Genomic DNA, 23,027 nt, shown 5'->3' with positions numbered 1-23,027 from the left:
AGTAAAACCACAGACTGTCTGAAATTAGTTGCTTAAACATCACATTTGAGTTCTCTTTTTCTCCAATTTCATGTATAGCCAGTTGTACATTTAAAATATATCTAGAATCCAACCACGTCTCACTTCCTTGACTGAGAGCTCCCTGGTTCAAGCCACTATCAGCTCTAATCTTTATTACTACATTAACTTCCTAAAGTCTCTCCCTGCTTCCACCTTTGGCTCGAAGAATGTCTCCTCCAAAACTTCTGGAAACAAGTCCAATGGAACCTCATTTGAGAGTAGAAATGTCTTCTTCAGGGGGTTTGGTGGGGAGATCCCAATCTTCTCCATGATCCTCAACAGACTTACTAAAGGAAATGGGATATACAACAATGACTGCAAAACACAGACTCAAGCCAACAGACTGAGAAGAATACTTTTTTATCATGTTTAGAGTCTTGAAAAGGGAAAATTGAGATGAGAAAGTTCATAATCAAATCCAAGGCCCACAGGAAAAGCTTACGTTTATATCATAGATCATAAATTTTAAATCTAATTATTGTTCATATAATAATGGTTTGTGCAATGAACGAGAGTGAATCTGTCATCTTAAAAATTCTCTAAGGGCCTAAGAAACAACAACTCCTGTTATATGTACATTTTGAGTTATTCAGTAAAGAATCTTGGAGGTAAAATCCACATGATCTCCAAATTTCAATGAAATTTAAACAAGTTCAAATGTTTAAATATTTTCTTCCACACATTTTATCATGCTCCGCTAACTATATTTGCTTAAGTAAAATTCTTAAATTAGACAAAAGATAATTTTAGTCTCACTATGAGATTTCATAAAATCTTACATAAATAATTTACACCAAAGGTGGTTTTCCCAGATCTCATATTCTAGTTTAACAAATCTAATGTGGTTTTACACAGATAAAATATTAATATAATGCTTATTTAAATAGCCATTATTAAAGAATTGTACATTTGGGGGTTTGTATAAATGTTCTGATTTGGAAAATTTCACTACAAACTTAAAGTGATTTTTTTTTGTAGCACTGAGGATGGAACCCAGGGCCTTGAACATGGTAGGCAAACACTCTACCACTGAGCTACATCACCAGTCCTTTATATTTTTTATTTTATTTTGAGACAGGATCTCACTAATTTACTGAGGCTAGCCTTAAAGTTGAGATCCTCCTGCTTCAGCCTCCTCAGTTGGCTGGGATTACTGGCGTGTGCCATCATGTCTAGCTTAAAGTGATTGTTATCATGATTATATTGTAAGCCAATAAAGAAAGAAAATCAAACACAATAGTATAGGAAAAAAAAGATACTCAGGGTCATAATCATTGTAAAACCTTATTTTATAATATTCAAATACCAGAATCCACATGCAAAAGATCCATTTTGGACTTAGAGGCACAGCATGCACAAGGTCCTGGGTTCTATTACCAACACTGTAAAAAAATAATTTTTGCCTACATATACATACTATTAGAGGTCAGAGCACAGCTGTGACAGTCAACATCCCAGCAGGTAACCATGAACTCAAGCATGCAATAAACTGTATGATGTGGATGCAGATAGAGTCAATGTTGTGATGATATTGAGGACAATCAATGAGATAATGTGTCTATGTATTTTACCATAGTGCCATGCACATAGTAAATGTGTAAATATTGACTAATATTATTGTTACTGTCCCTGTACTTTTCTTCCCACAAAAGGTATTGCCAACTTTCATTTAGAGATGGGAGCCTTGGCTCAAGAAACAAACTCATGTTAATTCTGTGATCTTAGGTAAGTTACATCTCTGACTTTTCTGGGTAGGTCACTTTATTTTCCAGATGATTTTGTAAAATGTAGATAGCAACCCCTACCTTCAGTATTGTGGCAGGGATTAAATGAGTTGATATATGCAGAGTTCTTAGAAGGACGTAAATTATTATTGGTATCATGACTTTAATAAATATCAATTCCCTTTCCACAAACATCTTGAGCTTCCCATAACCCTCTAGGGCAATTTCATTGTATGAGCCCACAGATGACTTTGTAGCAGAAAACTCAAAGCTTCCCATCCTTACAGTATTGCTAAGCATGCTGGGATTTACCAGCAGAAAATTCCATCCCGAAGTGCTCAGCCTAGTATTCCCTTGTCTGAAAAAGTGCTCGTTTGGTGACATTACGTATCAAACCCCCTCTGAATCTCCATGCCTGGACCTTGAACTCCAGCCTCCAACAGCAGATCAGCTAATCCAAAACAACTGTAGCTTCTTTGGGGTCACAGGTGCCGGATGACAGGTGTGCCCCTTGTCTTTCAAAGATATTATTCAAATGCTTTTGATGTCCCTGAAATATATAGAGTAATGAGAAGATGGAAAAGCTCTTTGTAACCTGGTTACAGGTCTAGCACAATTAAAAAGGAGGGAGGGAGAGTAAAAAAGGGGAAAATTGTTTTTTTTTTCTAAAACAAATGTTTTTCTTTTTCTCAAAACAGGTTTTTCCTTAGATGTAGATTATCTTTGAGTTACCAGACTATCATTTTGAACTCTGAGAACATGTAATGATTTAAGTCTGGAAAAATTGTATCTAAAAATAAAGTTATCAAAAAAAATTCTTTCTTGATTTTAGTAAAGTTAGGGAAAAAAGAGGGACATAATAAAGATAGAGGGAAGATCAGTGGAATAGAAGGAAACTGAAAGAGAGGGAGGAGGGATGAGGAAGGGGAGGAAATGAGGAATGAATTTGACAAAATTATGCTATGTGCATGTATAAATATACCACAAGGAATTCCGTCTTTATGTATATGTATAAAGCACCAATCAAAAATATATAAATGAGTGAAAGAAAGATCAGTAGAGTACAGGAAGAATAGGGGGAGAGAAGAGGGGAAGAAAAGAGAAACATTGGGGTCTGAATGGAACAAAATAAATTCCATGTACATATTCTGATATCAAAATGAACACAACTAGTATGTATAACTATAATGCACTAATAAAAGCATTAAAAACTCCTTCCTAAAGGGTCTCTATACTATATAAGATAAAATAATCATGATGAAAGTATTTGATATTTACAAATTTCATATATTGTCGTAACTTTCATGGTAACACCAGGAGGGATAAACTAATAGTCCCACTGTAGAGACTAGGAATTGAAGCTCCTAAGATGCATTAAATGACATGCCCAGAGTCCATGGTGAATTTACTGATACCCAAGGAATTCAATGGGTGTGACTCCACTATTACATGCCTTTCTCTCAAGAAAAATTCTTATGAGATGGAAATTCATTTCCTTTGAATTTATCCAAGAACAACATATATTCTTCTCTCTGTTGAATCACTCATTCAGAGCCAAACCTGGCATCTGATTAATGTTTACAGGTACCAACTTTACACCCCATAAACTATTGGAGAGAAGTACTGACTTTCTTTGGAAGTGCAAACCAAAATGATGATTCACTGAGACAAGTAAGAGACTCCTCCAAAGAAATTCAATGCTTTGAAATAAGAACTCGACTTAAAGTCAATCAACAGATTTTATGTACAAATGCAAATATTTTCTTGGTCCCAAAAGGAGCTTTGTTGCTATGAACATTAATCTCTAGTGTTGAAATTGTGTAATTTAAGGAAGATTCACTTGTTGATGTAGGAAGAAGGGTGCTGAGCAGATTCTGATGAAAAGAACATCCTTGTAACTAATAGAAAAATGACATTGCAGGAGAAACCCAGAATGTGGTTTCGATGAAGCAAGAAGCAAATTTGGCAAAGAAACAGCTGGCAAAGTTTATATGCAAGACATAGTAGAGAGACACTTTAATAGAACTCAAATTTCAACAACTGCACAGTGAAGAAAGGGCATTTCAATGGCATCTGCTTATGCGAAAAAAAATAATTTTCAGGAAGAGTTTTCAAAGAAACTCACCTAAGGGGTACTTTTGATCAACTCCCATATACTTTTTTTTTTTCAAGCACCACTTCAAAACATGCATCATTTCATGAGCAAGAAGAAAGTGATATGAGAAACAAGGATTGTAATAAGCAAGTATATTAGTCAGCTTTCTATCACTATAACAAAATACCTGAGATAATCAAGTAGAACAGAGAAAAGGCTTATTTTTGCTCACAGTTTTGTAGGTTTCAGTTCAGGATCAATTGGCACCATATCCTTGGACCTGTGGCAAAGCAGCAAATCATGGAAGAAGTGCAGAACCCTTACCTGTAGCCAGTGGGGAAGGGGAAATGAGAGGAAGAGGAAGGGGCTGATGTCCTACTATCCCCTTCAAGGGCATATCCACAATAACTGAAAGAACCCCACTAGGTTCTAGCTCTTAAATGTTCCACAACCTCCCAATAACTCCAAGGTGGGGGGCTAAAGTTTAACACATGGGCCTTAGGGAACAACTAAGATCTAAGCTATAGCAGTAAACATGATAATCACCACCATTACCAGCACCATCATCATCACCACCTCCATCATCATCATCATGGCTAACACTTTCTGAACATTTGCTGTACACCAAATCCTTTCAAGGATTTTATACATTTAATGCATTTCTCTATCTCAATGACCCTATTGAGGAAGTTATTATTCAGTTTTTAGATTATGAAACAGAGGCACAGAGAAGTTAAGAAACTTACCTCAAATCACACAGCTAATAAGTTGGGATTCTTAAATTCAAATTCAGGGCCTCTGGGTGCTAAGCCTATAATCTATCAATCTACAATATTATTACAGATACACTTATTATTATATCTTTTGACTTGCCCAAGAAAATACAAGGCTAACCCTCATACGACTCAGTTATACCACTCCTCAGTATGTATCCTAAAGAACTAAAATCATCATACTATAATGATACATGCATATCCATGTTTATAGCAGCACATTTCACAATAGCCAAACTATGGAATCAGTCGAGGTATATAGCAACAAATGAATGGATAAAGAAAATGTGGTATGTACACACAACGGAGTTCTATTCAGCCATAAAAATAATGAAATTATGCCATTTGAAGGAAAATGAATGGAACTAGAGACCATCATGTTAAGTGAAATTAAGTCAAACTCAGAAGGTCAAGGGACATATGTTTTCTTTCACATGTGGAAGCTGGAGAGGATAAAGGAAAAGAAAGCTGGTGTGGTGGGGATCTCAAGAAAATTGAAGGGTGATCATTAGAGGAAAGGGACCAGGAGGTGAGAGATGGGGAAGGAGGGGGAAGCGCTGGGGAGTGATATTGACCAAATTATATTGTTATATTGTGCACATGTATGAATATGTAACAACACATCCCATCAATATGTACAACTATATCTCACCAATAAAAATGGGGAGAAAACAAAATACAATGCTACGAGTAGCTCTGATATGATAAAGCCTGCATATCTTGGAGCCTCTGGAAGATATTAGCAAAAGATCACTGAAACAAAGAGTGCTTCTTCTTAGCTAATAGAGACACTTTAAGATGTATAATAATTCATGGTTTCTTTTAAATTCATAACCATTTGACATTTCTTCCCTCTTGACATATTTAACTATTTCACCTTTTCCATCTTTAAGTCTATGTATTTGTACATCTGTCATTGTTACAATATTTTCTCTTTCTTTGATCTGTATTATTCAGACCCAAAGTTAATTTTTAAATTTAGAAGCCCCCTTAAGTACCCCTAATGCCATTCCCCTGTCTTTTTTTTTGGGGGGGGGCAGGTACTGAGGTTTGAACTCAGGAGTGCTCTACCACTGAGCTACATCCCCAGTCCTTTTTAATTTTGCTTTGAGACAGGGTCTCACTAAGTTCCCTAGGTTGGCCTTGAACTTGTGATCTTCTTGTCTCAGCCTCATGAGTAGCTGGAATTACAGTTGTGCACCACCATGCCCACCCCCCACCAATACCATTCTTATGCAGTTTCAATTTAAAATTTTTCTTTGTGCATACTCTCTCATATAATGGCTATAAATCTCAAGGAAGGACACAGGGTGCTAGCTAACTTATACTGACCTAAAATGGTTATCAATGATAACAATGCTAATAAGAAATGCAGGGTGTCTTAGTTTCAACTTGCTCCTCTTCAAAATTGTTGAAGAAATGCTGACAACACTCTCATCTCCCACGTGTACAAACATCAGTTTGGATATCCTCAGAGCTGGAGAACAGAGCAGGACTCTTCAAATCTTTCCATCACCAGTCAATGAGATGTGAAGTAATAGAAATAATTGTGATGGTATCCTAAGGTTTTATATCATGTGCTGAATTTCACTTTTATAAGACTCTCTGGAGCCAAATGACCCTCATTCTCAAAAATCATGATAATATAGGGCACTATTATTTCAGTGGATTCTTGATTAAATGCCTAAATGGAGAAAGATTATTGGCCCTTCACAGAAAAGAATGTGTATTCTTTTTTATATGCCCCAGAGAAAGAAAAGATTAGTGATTTGATGGATTACCATCTATGGAGAAGAATATACATAGACGTGTGTGTGCAGAGAATCTACTTGCATATGTGAGAAATTCTGCAATTTGAAAATGAGAGTCAGGGCTGGGCACCATGGCACACACCTATAGCCCAGTGATTTGGGAGGCTGAGGCAGGAGGATAGCAAGTTTGAAATAAATTTTTCAAATGTGGTTAAGCAAATGCTTTATTATACATAAATTTTAACATAGTAACATCTTATATACTTATATAGGAGATTTGGCAGATCTGGTTAAAAAGTTTATTAAATCTTTTTTTTATAAAAATTAACTCAAAGGCTTGTTTAATTACTCCTGGACATATCATAGGAAAAGTAACATATTTTAAAACCCAAAGCTTTTTGCATAATTCAGCAATTTGATGATTAACTGAATTTTAACTCTAAAATATACTAAAAAAGTCAACTCATAGACCTGCTAGAGTTGAAAGTATTAAGAAGTAGCATTACTATGAAGTTTCAGACAAAGTCATATGTGAATTTTTGGTACACTAAATTAATTTCAGTTAAGAATATTCATATTTTATAGTATTTTTAAAAATTTGCACTAAACTTTTGATTTTTTTTTTGTGCAGTGCTGGCAATGGAACCCAGGGTTTCACACATGCTAGGCAAGCATTCTATCACTGAGTTTTACCTCCAATTCAACCATATTTCTTGACAATGCCATTTATACCAAGTGAAAAGCAATATAAAATTAAGCATAGCTAATTCTAATTATATTTTAGGTTAGTTACTTTCTATTTTTTTATTTGTTCACTTATTGCATATCCTCCCCAGCGAACACACAAGCTCCATGTGGACCTGAGTTTTGTTCACTTCTGCATCTCCAGTTTATTTATAACTTAACTATGGATTAAAAAAAATAGTTGTGAGATTTCAGTGGGAGCTGGTGGTATGTGTTGAGAAGGGGGAACCCTCTAGTTTCTTGACATCATTCTAGAGTTACATTTAATTTTCTTGTAGGGCTTGATTACTTGTGACTAAAATATTTCAGTTTTCCCCAAAGAGTGATGCTAAATCAAGATCTATCCAATTATTACCTAAAAGGGACAGACTCACTGGGCGCAGTGGTACATGCCTATAATCCCAGCAGCTCGGAAGGCTGAGGCAGGAGGATCCACCGTTCAAAGGCAGCCTCAGCAACTTAGCGAGGTGCTAAGCAACTCAGTGAGACCCTGTCTCTAAATAAAATACAAAATTAGGGCTTGGGATGTGGCTCAGTGGCCAAGTGCCCCTGAGTTCTATTCCTGGTGGTACACCCCCCAAAAAAGGGACAGACTCACACAAGGCAAAGACCCATTCATGCAAGAAATATCTACCTAAGGCCTTCTAAGTGTCATGTCCTGATCCAAGTGCTGAAGATACATTATATTATATATAACATATAATTACATATAAATTATATATATAAAATGTCCACTGCTGTTTATATACACACACACAGACATATACCTATATATGATGTGTGTGTATATATTAATACATATATATGTGTATGTATTAATATATAAGTATAAATATATATAAAAATAGATTTATGCAATAAATAAATTTATATATTATATATATGTATTATTTATTTATTTATTTCTGCCCTCTTAGAGTTCACACTCTACCAGAAGGCAAATGAAAACCAAATAAGATATAATGATATCAGGGTTTTATAAGTGCTATGAAAACATCATAAAGAAAGGAAGAGATAAATTAAGAATAGAAAATACCAGATGGAGTGAGGGAGGCTACTGCTTACATAGGGACTACAGTCACCAGGAAAGGCTTCTCTGAGGAGGTGACATTTGAGTTAAGACCCAAGAGACAGCATTACAAGTGGAGAAAATAGCAAGCATATTTTGTTGTTGTTGTATAAAGAAATAACCCCACAGTGGGCATGATGGTGCATAGCTGTAATCCAACCTCTTTGGAGGCTGAAGAAGAAGATCACAAGTTTGAGGCTAGCCTGCGGAACTTAGTGAGATCAGTCTCAAACTGAAATTTTAAAAAGGGCTGGGATAAAGCTTAGTGCTAGAGAACTTGCCTAGCATGGCTCTACAGCATGGCCATATCAGTGTTTGGGCTTCTCCCATGGTCCATGTAACTCAAAGCTGTAAGAGTGAGTACTACAAGAGAAGTGGAACCTGCTGGTTTATTAAGGCCTGGACTATCAAACTGAAGCAGTATCACTTCTGTCATATTCAGCTAGTCAAAGCAGTCACTGCAAGAGCCCTACAAGATTCAAAGGGAGTGGGTATGGAACGCACCTTTCTCTTTCCATAGGAGCACCATCAAAGAGTACATGGCCAGTTATCTATAATCAACCTCCATGCACAAAAGCCAGGAAATCGGAGTAAATGTGGCACAGCAGATGCCAGAGTGGCTGGAATAGAGCCAGGTCAGGTGGGTGATAGAGGCATAGCATTTAGGTACTTGTAGGCCATGGTAAGTATTGGATTTTATTCATTCTCCTTCTAACTTATTTTAACTTCTTTTTCTCCCAGGTTTCAACAGTTAAGAAAAACCTTACTTCAGCTTGGATACGTAGAGAAGATGTCAACAGAACTCTGGGAGAAATGCCTGAAACCAATCAGGGAGAAATATGAGGCCCCCAAAATAGCAGCAGCACAAGTACCCTGGCCTTAGACAAAAGGCAGCTTAAAACAACCTGTTGTTTTTTGATGGACTCACATCCTTTCTAATCCAAAGGATCACTGTCATTAGGTATCATAATGGCACTCTTCAACTGCCAAAACATCTAGTCTACATAAGTCATTCTTAAATATATAGTTTTATCTTCTCCTTTCTGCATAAGTATGAAGTTATACATAAATCAATGCCTCTTCTAATCTTATTATGTTTGTACTTTGCATGGAAAACAGGAAATCAGCCCAAGATACATATATGACCATCTACTCCTATATTTATCTTCAGTGACACAGAGTCCCAGCAGTCTCATGAAAATGAGCAGCTTTAATACTTTAAAAATTCCTGGATTAAGAGTTAAATGAGATGGGTTAATGTTGCATAAATATATTTTCTGTTGCTATGACAAAATACTCAAAGGTACTTTATTTAAAAGGAGATTGTAGAATTAATCAGACATAACTTTCCCAGCCTTGTATTTGAATACATGACCAGGGAAACTCCACATCATGTACAACCACAAGAGTGGGTATCTAATAGAATAAGTTATACTCTATGTATGTATAATCTGCCAAAATACATTCTACTGCTATGTATAACTAAAAAGAACAAATAAAACAATTTTAAAAAGATGTTTATTTAGTCATAATTTTGGAGGTTAAAGAGAATGGCACCATCATCAACACCAAACCTGGCGAGGGTCCCCCTGGCTAAGTCACATCTCGGTGGATGGCATCCTAACAGGAGTGCATGTGAGTAGAGATCACATGGTAAGACAGGAAGTCAGAAAAATCAGAGGGGCCAGTCTTGTTCTTTCACAACAACTCATTCTTGAGGGAACTAACCAAGGTCCCAGGCGATCTACCCTAAATCATTAACTACCTTAATCAGTGCAAAATCCCCAATGATCTAATAACTTCACGATAGGCCCCACCTCCTAAAGGCCCTACCACTTCTTATCATCACCACACTGGGACCAAGCTTCCAAAACATGAATCCTTGGGGGACAAACCATGTCTGAACTATAGCAAATATCTTCCTATAGTTCTTGATTTAATCAAAAGGATAGTTCTTCCATGGGTTCCTAATACTATGGGGAGATCAGGGAGGTCCTGGGAAGTCAAATGAAGGTTAAAAAGTCATCCGTAGTGGGGCATAAGACAGAAAAAGTCAGCATTAGGAAGCAAGAATCTGAGCAAAAAGAGGAGGGTTGAGGGCCTGCCTTTAGCACCCTCACTCTTTTCCTTGTCTTTCTGAGACTTCACCTACTCTTACATGATTCTCCAGGTAGGTCAACATCTCAACTGAGGCACCAAGTCCCCAAACTCTGGAATAAGATGAATCAGGGTTACAGTCTCTACTGTATCACCTACCAACTGAGTGATCTAGAACAAGTCATGTAAATGATTTGTGCTTTAATGAACTTTTTTTATAAACAAAAGAACAATAACCACTGGGTTTTTCTGAGAATTAGAGAGATAATGCATATAAAATACTTAGAACAGTGTTTTGCATGTTTTGAAATCTCAAAAGATGCTGATCATTATTTTTTGTGTGGGGCTAAGAAGCATGCTAGACAAGCACTCTACTACTGCACCACATCCCAGGACCACAATTACTGTTATTACTGAATTCAATTTTTACCAAATCTCCAAAATCCACCATGTACATGTGTATTTGGCCAACTCAGAAGAATAAACTACAGGTAATTTATGAATTAAACTTTTTTCTACACATAACTAGAATGTGTCTATAGCAGCTGCCCTTAAAATGTGCCAGTTTAAATAAAGGGGGGATAATAAAGGTCAGCAGTTAAAGGCTCCTTGTCACTCTATAGCCCTTTTACTTAGAATTTTGCATGGAGCATGTGTGCTGAAAGATGAAATGAGTAAATAAACTTCTTCCTCTATATTTCCGTATTTGTTGGACTCCTCTCAGACTATAGTTGGAGAAAATTACCACTCATAGCACTTTGGGCCAGTTCTATGCTTTCTCCTCTGTTAGTCATAGTCAGGAACAAATTAACAAATTCATTAAAATAATGATGCTCTGTGAAAAGCATTTATCTTCTCCATAAAGTTATTTTCTTAAATTTATTGAACAGAATCCATTAAGGTTTAGGGAAGTGTTCAAAGTATTCACTTACAGTTTTCTCTCTGATCACTTCCACCTCATTGAGTTCCAACTGGCTCACTTTCTCATATACTAAAATCACAGGAATGAAGCGTCACCCTGTGCACATAGGAGCGTTTTCTCCAAGTGATTCAAAGCAACAGGCATACAAGGAATTTCACTTTGTTTATTCCCAAGTTATTTGTGATGCCAGCTCTTTGAGATTGTCAGAAGATGTGAAGTTAATTTGTGATATAATGTAGGGTGTATGCTGTGAGATTTAAGCATATATTTTGCACAGATGTTATTTTAAAATTTAAGATGTATTAGAAACGTTTGTAAAAATACATGGAATATGATAATCTCTCAGGCCTGTGCTGTTCAATATAGTAGTCACTAGCCACATGTGGCTGTTGCAATTCTGGTATTGTGACTAGTCCAAATTGAGATGTGCTATATACACATCCAACTTTAAAAAGTTTATTATAAATAAAGAGTGTAAAATGTCTCATTAGTGATATGTTATATTGATTATAAGTTGAGATGATAATTTCAGATATAGTGGGTTAAATAGGATGCATTATTAAAATAAATTTCACCTGTTTCATTTCACTTTTTAATATGGGTCCTAGAAAATTTAAAATTATTTACATATACATAGTTCTATTGGACAGAGATGTTTTAAGCTATTTTAATGAGTATTCCCAGATTTCATTCATATGGCAAAAAGAGGAAATCACTTATTTTAATTCTCTGAACCTAGTTCTATAGCTCTATAGCATGATCACTTAGCAATCCAGAAGAAAGCATTTCAACTAACCCAATTGCAATCACTGTCCCCTCTCCCAGAGTGGAGCTGAAGAAAGCTTAGACAGTAGCACAACCAGAAAATGGTACATTATTTCTCTTTTATGTGATCTATTTAATCTATGTGGGCATAAGAGTTTAGCTACAGTCAAATGATAATTTTCAAGCCTACTCATAATGCAGGAACCAAATGAAGAAGACTGAATTTATAGGGGAGGGACCCCCAGTTCAATATCTAAGGGGCCTGCAAAAACTATTTTCAGGATGAGTTTATTGGCCTGATTCTCTTGTGAAAAGAGTTTGTAAACTTTATCCTACCTTGTACCTTATCAGGTAAATTCTTACTTAGTAAGAATCCCCCAAACTTATTAGAAAATTATGTTTTCAGTACAAAATTAAACAGATTAGTCTTATTATTAAAATGTTCTTAGAATCTTTTAGTATATCACATCAGCCTTCTTGGTGACTATGATGACAATCAGTGTCCTCTGTTAGTACCCTTTCTCTTTAAAACCTTGGAGCACTGAATTTTAGTACAAATATCCCTCTCTTCAGATGGAGAAATCAAGGGACAAAAGAATAAATAACATGTCAAGATCACACAAAAGGTCAATAATGATGATGATGATGATGATGGCGTGTGTGTGTGTGTGTGTGTGTGTGTGTGTGTGTGTGTGTGTGTGTTAGAGAGAGAGAGAGAGAGTCTGGGAAATTCTGCAGCCCAGTAATACCAGGATAAAAGTCCTTGAGGTTCTGCATTAGAACAGCTGCTTTGGGATCTAGACTGTCAAAACTCAAAGGATCTAAGCCTGGCTGGAAGCAGTTTCGTTATTGTTAATGGCTATGTAACCTGGGAGACTGCTAAGGCAGGAGAGAGGTGCAGAGCTCTACTGGCAACAGAGGGTCTAACCTCTTCTGACAGATCATGAGCTCTCCAAAGTCTGTCTAATTACATTTTTAAAAATAAATATGAGAGGTGCTCTTTATCAAAAGGCCTAGCAATACAAAAATGTACAAAGAAGAAAGCAACAAATGACCTCCATTTCACACCATCCAGGTTAAAAGAAAAAGTCATACCAATTGCTGTATGACATTGCAGAACTTTCTATAAGCATCTACAAGATAGAAAGATGAATAGATGAATGGATGAATAGTTGCTGTAGATGGACAAATAAATAAATGAACACTCAAGATGGGGAGGAAAGAAACAAGGGGAGAAAGAAGGAGAGAGAAAAGGGCAAGGAAAGAAATGAAAAAAATATGAGAATTGAATCATATTTGCTATTTTAAAAGAGATAAATATTTTGAAACAGAGTACCACTATGATAAAATTTCCAATTAAGTGTTATTGGCTTAATGAACAGGCTACTGGTGGCCAGAAAATAAAAGGAAAATCTTGAACTTGACTTTTCTAATAAGTGAGGGAGGCAAGTTTGGCAGTAACAAAACCAGCTGAGTGCTGGAGCTCAGAAGGAAACGACAGAGTGCACCTCCTTGCTTCCATTCAGCAAACAATAAACTCTTTATAATGTGTTGTTCTTGGGACCTAAAGACTTCAATTCATGCTCTTATCCCATTGCTTCCTGTTAGTTGTAATTAATCTCTTTAGCCTTTATGTCCTCACCTGGTGGCAGCAGAAGCAAAGAGAAAAGCAAGATCATGAAAGGAATATCCTGGGAATCTATGCCTAATCCTTCCTTCTAGCCTTCTAGCTTAGCAAGCCAGGTTGATGCACTTGAGGCCATTTTGTTCTTCTTGTCAATCCCTTGGTGCTACATCCTGCTGAATCTCTACAACTTGCTACATAGTCCTCATTAATCATCATTTTTGGTGAGCTGGAACCCTGTCATTACATCTTCTTTGGACCACTTAGCCATACCTCATGCTCACATGGATAGATGTAGCAAAATTTTGCACAAGACTTAATGCTATATCCCTGTCTCCCTTAGTGAATCTTAACATCATAACTGAATTCTATATGTTCTCTATCCCCTGCTCTCAGCAAAATTTAAAACTCAGTCTGTGTTTCCCACAAATCTAGTCACTGGTAAGTTTATCCAGATGTGTGTGTGCACAGAGAATACATTTACTGATTTTATCATATTTTTAAGTTACAAATGGGAATTAAGAGGGCCAGGAATAAATTCATCTCATACCCAAAATGTTGCTCCAAATCTAGTCATCAAAGGCATAATTTCAGCATATTATTACATGCCAAAGAGCTGCCATTATTTTCTAAAGAACACAAATGAGCACTTTAGTTTCCAGAATAACTACATAAACTTCAGAATGATCACTACAAAAATGGGTCTCACTTATTAAAGAGGAAATTATTATTCTCCAATTTTTTTTTCTTAAAAAATACTCCCATAGAAAATCTTTACCACATGCACCTCAGATAAAGCACTAATCTCTAGGATATATAAAGAACTCAAAAAACTTGACACCAAAAAAACAAATAAGGGGCTGGAGAGATAGCTCAGTCGGCAGAGTGCTTACCTTGCAAGCACAAGGCCCTGGGTTTGATCCCCAGCACCGCAAAAAAAATAATAATAATAATAATAATCCAATCAATAAATGGGCTAAGGAACTGAACACACACTTCACAGAAGAAGATATACAATTGATCAACAAATACATGAAAAAATGTCAACTTCTCTAGCAATTAGAGAAATGTAAATCAAAACTACTCTAAGATTTCATCTTACTCCAATCAGAATGGCAATTATCAAGAATGCAAGTAACAATAAATGTTAATGAGAATGTGGGGAGAAAAGGTACACTCATGCATTGCTGGTGGAAATGTAAAATGGTACAACCATTAAGGAAAGCAGTATGGAGATGCCTCAGAAAACTTGGAATGGACCCACCATTTGATCCAGTTATCCCACTCCTCAGTCTATACCCAAAGAACCTAAAATCAGCATACTATAGTGATGCAGCCACATCAATGTTCATAGCTGCTCAATTCACAATAGCTAGATTGTGGAACCAACCTAGATGCCCTTCAATTGATGAATGGATAAAGAAACAGTGGTATATTTATACAATGGAATATTACAAGATCTTATGCACTAGGATGACTTCCATTTGCTAAATGCTTACGATTTGAATATTTTAATTCCCAACATGGCTACTATAATTCTATTTCTATCCCCCAATATCAAGAGACAATTCAGATTCACTGAAATCATATTATAGATAGATACCTACAGTTTCTCCCCTCTGTTTTTATGTGATTTTCAGGTACCATGTTTTCAACTGAATTTCACAGTTGTCAACCAGACAAGCTGTGCCAAATGTTCCTTCCTCCGTGGGGTTGTTTGAGCAATAGCAGTTATAGCAGCAAAAAGTCTCCCCATTCATCTACCTGTGCATCATTGAAGCTGACCATATACAACACAAAAGGGACTTTGACTAATGAGCTTGGCTTCTGCCCATTGGCAAGTAAGTTAAGATCAGAGTGTCTTTTTGCTCAGTTTCTCCAGATAGTTGAAGCTTGGAAATGATTATCAATAAGAAGGTGGGATTTGGATTTTTCGTCAGATCTTCACATTGACCAAACTCTTAACAGATGACCCTTCAGTCCTAAGGCACTTTCATGGGCACTTTGACTGAATATCAGTTTCAAATTCCAGATTGATGAAAGCTTCTGAGACAGAGAAATTATATTTACCAGTAGCCTAAATTGTACCAAACCTCAGAATTTTCTGCAACTTCTTCAAGGTAAGAACTCAAAAGAACAAAAACACAAACAACAAAACAACTCTACACATGAGCACATAACAACACACATGCTCAATGAAAGAGGAAGAGTTCTAAGTCAAAATATAGCAGGATTCCTTAAGATATTTTTGCTTTTGACATTTTCTTTGTAATAATGAGATATTCCTTAATAGGGAACAATTTTTGCAAGTCACTTCGAAGGTATCTAAACATCTGCCTTCTAAAGTACACCAGTAGAAATTAACATGGCTATTTGCAAAACAATCTCAGTAGATGTTTAACAATAAATCTTGAGTACTAAAGGCTACATCACTGACTCTGGAAGTGAAGAGAACATCTTACATAAATTTGACCTGAAGCAATCACTTTTCTCAATAATAACTAAGATCCAAATATAGTATGGTATCACATCTTTTATTACGAAGTCACTTTTGGAAAACCACATTTTAACAACATGAAACAGATCTATAATAGCACTAAAAATGAATGCCACTCATAGAAATAAATATTTCTGACAGATTGAATCTGGACCATATAGGGACATGTTCATCACAATATACCAGGGGATTGTGGATGCCTATTATGGGGCCAATATGAACATATCCCACCTATCAGCAGACCATTTCTTCTACAATTACCAGAGAACTTTTGATACTGGGAGTCATCCTCTCTTGGGGAAGGACATCCTTTCTTTTGGGTAGCTACCCCATCATAAATTGCTCTATCCTTCTCCTCCTCTTTTTGGTAGTTCCATTTCATCAGTTTCAATATCAACCAACATATCCAACTTCCTTAGCCTAATGTTATTAAGGCTGCACATAAAATTCTATCTTTCATTACCAACCATGTAGGATATTTTAAAAAACAGATCCCTTTCAACAGGCTTATTCAAACAGAGGATAAGACAATAAGCATACTTGATACTCTCAGGATTCAGTTTAAGAAATACATACAGGTCCACTGAAGAAACAAGGCACAAATACAATATTTACATGAGCAGGAATTTGAACTTGGGGACAGTGTTCACTAAATAGGTTCACTAATAGGTGACAGAGGGCAATGTTCAAATGCCCAAAGTGCTGTTTCCTATGACAGAGGAGATAAAATTCTGAACCACATTCTCTGGCATGTAGTAGGAGATAGGACGTCAATTCTTTTCAGTAATTCCAGAAATAAACCTAGATATTTAAGATGGCTTTTACAGGTTACAAATGAGAAAAATCACATGTGGCCAAAGACATGGAAGAGTTGAAGGTGAAGAACAAATATTTAATTTGGGAAGAACTTCTCAGCTATCAGATCTTTACCATTTCTAATTATCATATAGTTCTTCACCAGATATAGCCACAAGGTGGACAAATTGACACTTGTCAAGATTGCAAAACCCTTTGCTTCATAGAGTCATTAGTGTTTCAATTTGTCTCATGAGTGAGAATTAATCAAAGAGCAGGTTAACATATCAAGCATATACACATATGCATATGTATATATTTTTAATGTGCTGATATTTTCCATTTCCTCCAGCAGGGGTCAGACAATAGCAATCCTGGAATATGAAAATCTAGGAACCAAAGATAATATTTTAGAGTGATTTTTCTCAAGATAGGCTTATGGAATGGCTTGTTAATTGTTTTCTTTACCCACATTTTCTAATTATATTTTTCAATAGGCATGCTTTACTTTTTTAATAATGAAAAAGCAATTTCATTTATTTGCAATTTTATCAAGAACACTGCTGGCATATATATTTACCTTGTATTAAGTCAGGGATACTGCTTAATTACTTATATTTTCTCAGCTGCACAGAGATTATTAGAAATAGTCTAAGAAAGCAGTGCATTTGGCCAACCCTGTGAAAAATCATTTAAGTGTAACACTATTTCATCTAATAACTATAACCAATCTCTCAAACAAAGACTTTACAACAAATTAGAACAAATAAAAAAATTTTAAAAAAGAACTTAACAGCAGCTGTAAGATTCCCAGGAGAAAATGAAGCATCCTGAATATAGCTGTGCTCTCCCAAGAATCTCTGGCATGCAAAAACAGAAAAATGAATATAATCTCTGGTTACGTCCTTTGCCTGGGGGAATCTATGATATCCTAGTGTTCTGAGAAGTCAATTTCTGCAAGTCATATGTGTAAAATAATGAAGACATTTTAAAAATCAATTTGACCTACATTTTAAAAAAGTAAAGAAAACCCACAATGGATATTTACTAAAAACTGCTGATTGTTGTTCAACAAATGACACTATCACCAGTACTATATTCTCATTTCTAATTTGTGTCTTTTTTTTTACTAGAAACAATAAAAGGTTTATAAAACAAAATTTGAATGTTAACCAAACATCTATTTATAAACTTAAGGAAACTTTTTACCTACATTATGCCAAATTAAGTTAAAAGCTTAGTTCCTATTTTATTAAATGATTCATAATGTATGGTCTGTTATTTGTCCTTCTTGATACTATCACTCATAAATATAAGGACAAACATTTATTATGTAAATTGAACCTGTTGCTAGTTTCTTATTTTTTGTTGTTTTGGTGTTTCAGTGTTAGGGATGGAACCCAGGGCCATGCACATGGTAAACTTCTGCCTTACCACTAAGTTATAGCCCCAGTCCCTCTTGTGTCTTCTAAGGGGATGATTTGTACCTGTGCAAAATATGTCTTTACTTTGCTGACTTACACCTCTGGGACAAGTGAGGCAAAGAAAAGAAAGGCAGAAATTCAAAACCTCTGCCAGTTCTTCTGTGGGACCCCAGGGTGGAGCCCTGAATAAGTGGATCTTTTCTTGTCACAAATATCTGAGTTTTTAGAACAAAGTGAACATTCTCAAAAAAACAGTGGAGCAGGGAGATGTGAAGAGAGTCTAAGGACCAGCAACATGGTGGGAGACTGGAATCTGCAGAGAACATGATCAGTTAGAAATCCTCAGGTGTCCTTTGGTATAAGGGGTTATTAGAATGTCCAATATGCAGTTCTAAGCTGTTTGTGTTTCTGCAACTCAAAAGCCCTCTGTTGCTCAAAACTTCAGTCACATCTACTGCACAAAAATGTTTGGGGTGGTTTTGAGAAAAATCAGGATGAAGTGGTGACTTTGATCCCAGGTTGGCATATAGAAAAGAAAAGAGTCACAGAACACGAAATGTGAATGAGCACAGGTGCCATGGAAGCAGGAACAATGAGCCATAAATGATCATGAAAATGAGAGATCCAGAACACTGACAGAAATTGTAGGAAGATCAAGGGAACTACCCTGAAAAATATGGGATTTGAGACTTGAGCCACTTTTACATTAATCTTCAAAGAAGAATAACTTCAGTTGACATATAGATACAATAATAAAGCTTCAAAATATTCCACAAGCCATATTGAAAATAGTATTTATAATATAAAGTCTAAGGCAGCATTTGTAAAACTGTATACAGATTTTTATGTAACATGAAAGTGGCGATTTTTTTCTACTGAAATTATTTTACCAAATGGAGAATACCGGTTTGTCCATAACCTTCCTAAACAGGTTTAGAATTCCCACCTAATTCTCCTTTCATAATAAATAAATTCTCAGAATGGATGAATTTATAAAATATATATGCATCATCCAGAGATGAAAAAAGTTATCTGAGAGAATGATCTGGACCTCATATAGGGGAATGCTAATAGAGTATTTCAAATCATTCAATGACTGCCTTTGACTTACCTTTACATGGTGGATCAGACGTTCAACTTCATTCACTTTGTAGGTCTCCAATCCTAGCTCCTTGGCTAATCTTAGGATACGATTCTGGGTTGGCCCAACATAGGATCCTCCAAGGTCCACATATTTAACCTTTTGGTTCTGTTTCCCCATGGAAAAAAAAAAACAAATATTTGTGAAAATACTCCTAAAATTAAAAAGTCCCCAAATAAGCAAATTACATTTCACAGGTTATATAGACATTTTGAGGTGTATTCATAGAAAACTGGATTCTGTTCACAACTCTACTGTACTTCATTCACATGGCTAAATATTTACTAAATCAATATCTTTTTTTTTGGTACCAGAGATTGAACCCAGAGACATTTAAACATCAAGTCACATCCTCAGCCCCTTTTTTTATATTTTATTAAAGACAGGTTCTCGCTGAGTTGCTTAGGGCCTCGCTAAGTTGCTGAAGCTGGGTTTGAACTCATGAGTCTTTTACCTCAGCCTCCCTGGCTTAAATCAATCTTTAATTTAAAGAAAACTTGCTTTGACACTGAATGAACAAGATATTTCTGAACACCATCATTCACAATATTTGTTGATTAAAATAATATAAATTTTAAAATAAATACATAAATAATAAATGAGACCATAATCCCCCTGCCAAAAGGGAAGTTTAACTTGTGTGATTGAAATGATTATGTTGGTGCTAGAGAAGCTTCACAGTCAGAGGTGGAGAGTACAGACTTGTGATATTCTTCTTCCAACTTCAAACACTCACACACATACCCTCCCTATTTTCCTCCTCCCCAGTCCTAACTCTGATGTGATATATCATGAAGTGAGAAGACTAAAAGGGGGAGAAGAAAGAGTTGAAAAGGTGGTAAGTTAAGAGAGGCTGGGGATGGGGATGTAGCACAGTGGTTGAGCATGTGTTTAGTGTGTGCAAAGTCCTGGGTTCCATCCACAGCACCAAAACAGAGAGCAAAGGACAGTGAGTGAGACTATGATAATTTTTCTTGAGTATTTTACCTTCTCAGTAAGAATCAAACTGGAATTGAAGGCTTGCAGGAAAAACAAAAAACAAAAAAAAAAAAAACAGAACTCAGATTCAGTCTCACATTTCCCACTCCATCACTGGTGTCTTACCCTAATGGTGTAAGTCCTGCCTCCCACGCGGTCCCGGGCTTCTAGAACCACCACATTTAGGCCAGAGTCATGCAGAAGTTTGGCTGCTGCCATACCTGGAGGAAAGTACAATAAGATATCAGGATCAAATACCTCATAGGGACTCCAGACAAACTCCTTATGTTAACAGCCAATGAAATATAATTCATGTTGGCCCACACACATGGCTGACTACTACCTTCAACCTACAGGTTGATATGTTTTTTCAGTAGAGGCCCAGATTCTAAGTCTGGGAAACCAACTAATATTTATAGAAAGAATAAAAGATATTTCATTTTTAGAATCTCAAATCTTAAAAACATCCTCAGTCACTATATCAAAATGTCTATCTTAATAATTGAATTACAGATATGACAATGGAAATGAAAACACAAGGCCACACTCAAGAGAATCATACACCCTGCAGCAGACACAAGTCCAAGGCTGGACACTGACTTCAATCTCAGGGTACATCTGAAAAACCAATAAACTGGGGCAATGTAGGCCTTCAAAAGATATGTGAGGTCCTAGAATTTACTGTTAAATCAGACTTTTGAAGTTGACTTAAAGTTTCAAAACCAAGGACATAAAAATTCACCCCTTCTACATCCTAATTTCACAATGTGTTCCATCACTAAAAAATGACTACATTTATGTACCCATTTGGCTTTTCATTTAGTCAAAAATATTTACTGAATACCTATAACATTCTCACCACCATGGACCTAGCTTTTTTAAAACCCACGGTTTTAGCCAGGCCTGGTGGCACATACCCATAATCCCAGCAGCTCAGGAGACTGAGGCAGGAGGATCACAAGTTTGAGGCTGGCCTTAGCAATTTATTGTGATCCTAAGCAACTCAGCAAGACCTGTCTCAAAATAAAAAATAAAAAAGGAGTATAGTTCAGTGGTTATGCATCCCTGGGTTCAAACCCTTGTATCAAAAAAAGCCCACAGTTTTATTGAGATAAATGTAAATTTCACCTATTTTAGTAGAGAGCTCAGTAAATTTTCACAAAGCATAAAGCTTAGCATAGACTGTATGTATATAGTCTTTGGTAGTAATACATCTGAGATGCAAGGTTTTTTTTTTTGGTATTAGGGCTCTTAAAATCTTGCATATTTAAAACTGTTGTTAGACTGAGATTGTAGCTCATTGGTAGGGCACTCATTTGGCATGTGAGAGGTCACAGGTTCCATGCCAGCACCACAAGGCATAAAAAAATAAATTAAAACTATTATAAAACCACTCTTACAGATTTTAACAAGAGTTTCCTCCAAGAACAGAGCTCTAATGCTTTTCTGATAAATTTAATGTGTTCAATTCCAATCCCGTCCTCATTTGCTTAAGGGGACCAAAAGAAATCAAAGAAATGCCAAGAAATGTTGTTTTTTATAGATAAATAAAACAGCTTCAGAGTTGTCTTACAGTAGTAAGAATTCTGTGACTTTTAGATTCCATCAGTGAAAAAAAGAGATTTCTATAAAAATAGCTAATACTTGTATAATGCTCACTACACTTAAGCCACTTTTCTAAGTGTTTTAGTATATTAATTCATGCTTGAGGTATAGCTCAGTGGTAGAGCACTTACCTAATATGCATGAGGCCCTGGATTCCAACCCAGGAGCCTCCTCCAAATTTTAAAATATATTAATTCAACAAATTCTTATACCATCCAGTGAGATAAAGTACTATGAATAGTATCATTTTATGAATGAGGAAATGGAAGCAAAATTAAGTAAGTGTCCAAGGCCACAGAATAGAATAGGTAGGAAAGTCAGCATCAGTGTTTGCAATCACTATGCTGCACCACCTTCCATGGGGTCTCTTGGCCACCCTCATCATTGATCACATCTCTCAATGTTTGCTACTGGGAAAATTACAGTTCAAAAGGGATGTTCACTTTATTTGAATCAATGCGCTTTGAATATAAATGTGAATCGTGTGGATTGGTAAGAATACCTAGAACATAAAGTATGAGCCCATATGAAAAACCATAATGAACCAAGGCTTCAGTCACCATCTGTTGCTGATCTTAAGAGAGGAAACCAATTTTTCAGAAAGGTCGATTTGGCATTTCATTATTTGAATTAATGCCTCTTTTCACCCCTACCCCTGGGGCAGGGTTCAGGCTCTAGTTAGGGGCCTGGTAATGGGTCCCAAAGTCCAAGCGCACATGCAATATACACAAGCACACAAGCATTGCTCAATCCAGATTTAGGAATACAGGGCTTGGACTTTTAACTCCAGTTTCCTATTTTTACCTCCATACAGGAAAAAAAACCTCTTCTGTTTAAATTTAGTATTGCAGACAATTCAATCACATTTCTCTTATCAAGCATCAGTTCAACAAATGAAATAACATGCAGCCATAGTAACAGCTGTTATCAGAGAATTCAGATAAACTGCAGGAGCATGCTGAG

The 23,027-nt window shown here is 36.1% G+C and overlaps 1 protein-coding gene across 1 annotated transcript in view; it reads right to left on the bottom strand.

Moving 5' to 3' along the window:
* MAOB (monoamine oxidase B) overlaps positions 1-23,027 on the bottom strand; it is a 122,034-nt gene that overhangs the window by 48,454 nt on the left and 50,553 nt on the right. The window contains exons 2-3 of the mRNA XM_079123540.1: positions 20,586-20,680; positions 19,452-19,589 (exon numbers count right to left, since the gene is read on the bottom strand). Coding sequence (XP_078979666.1) covers positions 19,452-19,589; positions 20,586-20,680 — 233 coding nt within the window. The remainder of the gene's footprint in view (positions 1-19,451; positions 19,590-20,585; positions 20,681-23,027) is intronic.

The sequence above is a fragment of the Sciurus vulgaris genome, assembly GCF_902686455.1.
Source record: "Sciurus vulgaris genome assembly, chromosome: X".
Classification (NCBI taxonomy): Eukaryota; Metazoa; Chordata; class Mammalia; order Rodentia; family Sciuridae; genus Sciurus; species Sciurus vulgaris.
Note: the sequence above shows the minus strand (reverse complement) of the source record. Positions and strands in the feature narration are given on the sequence as shown.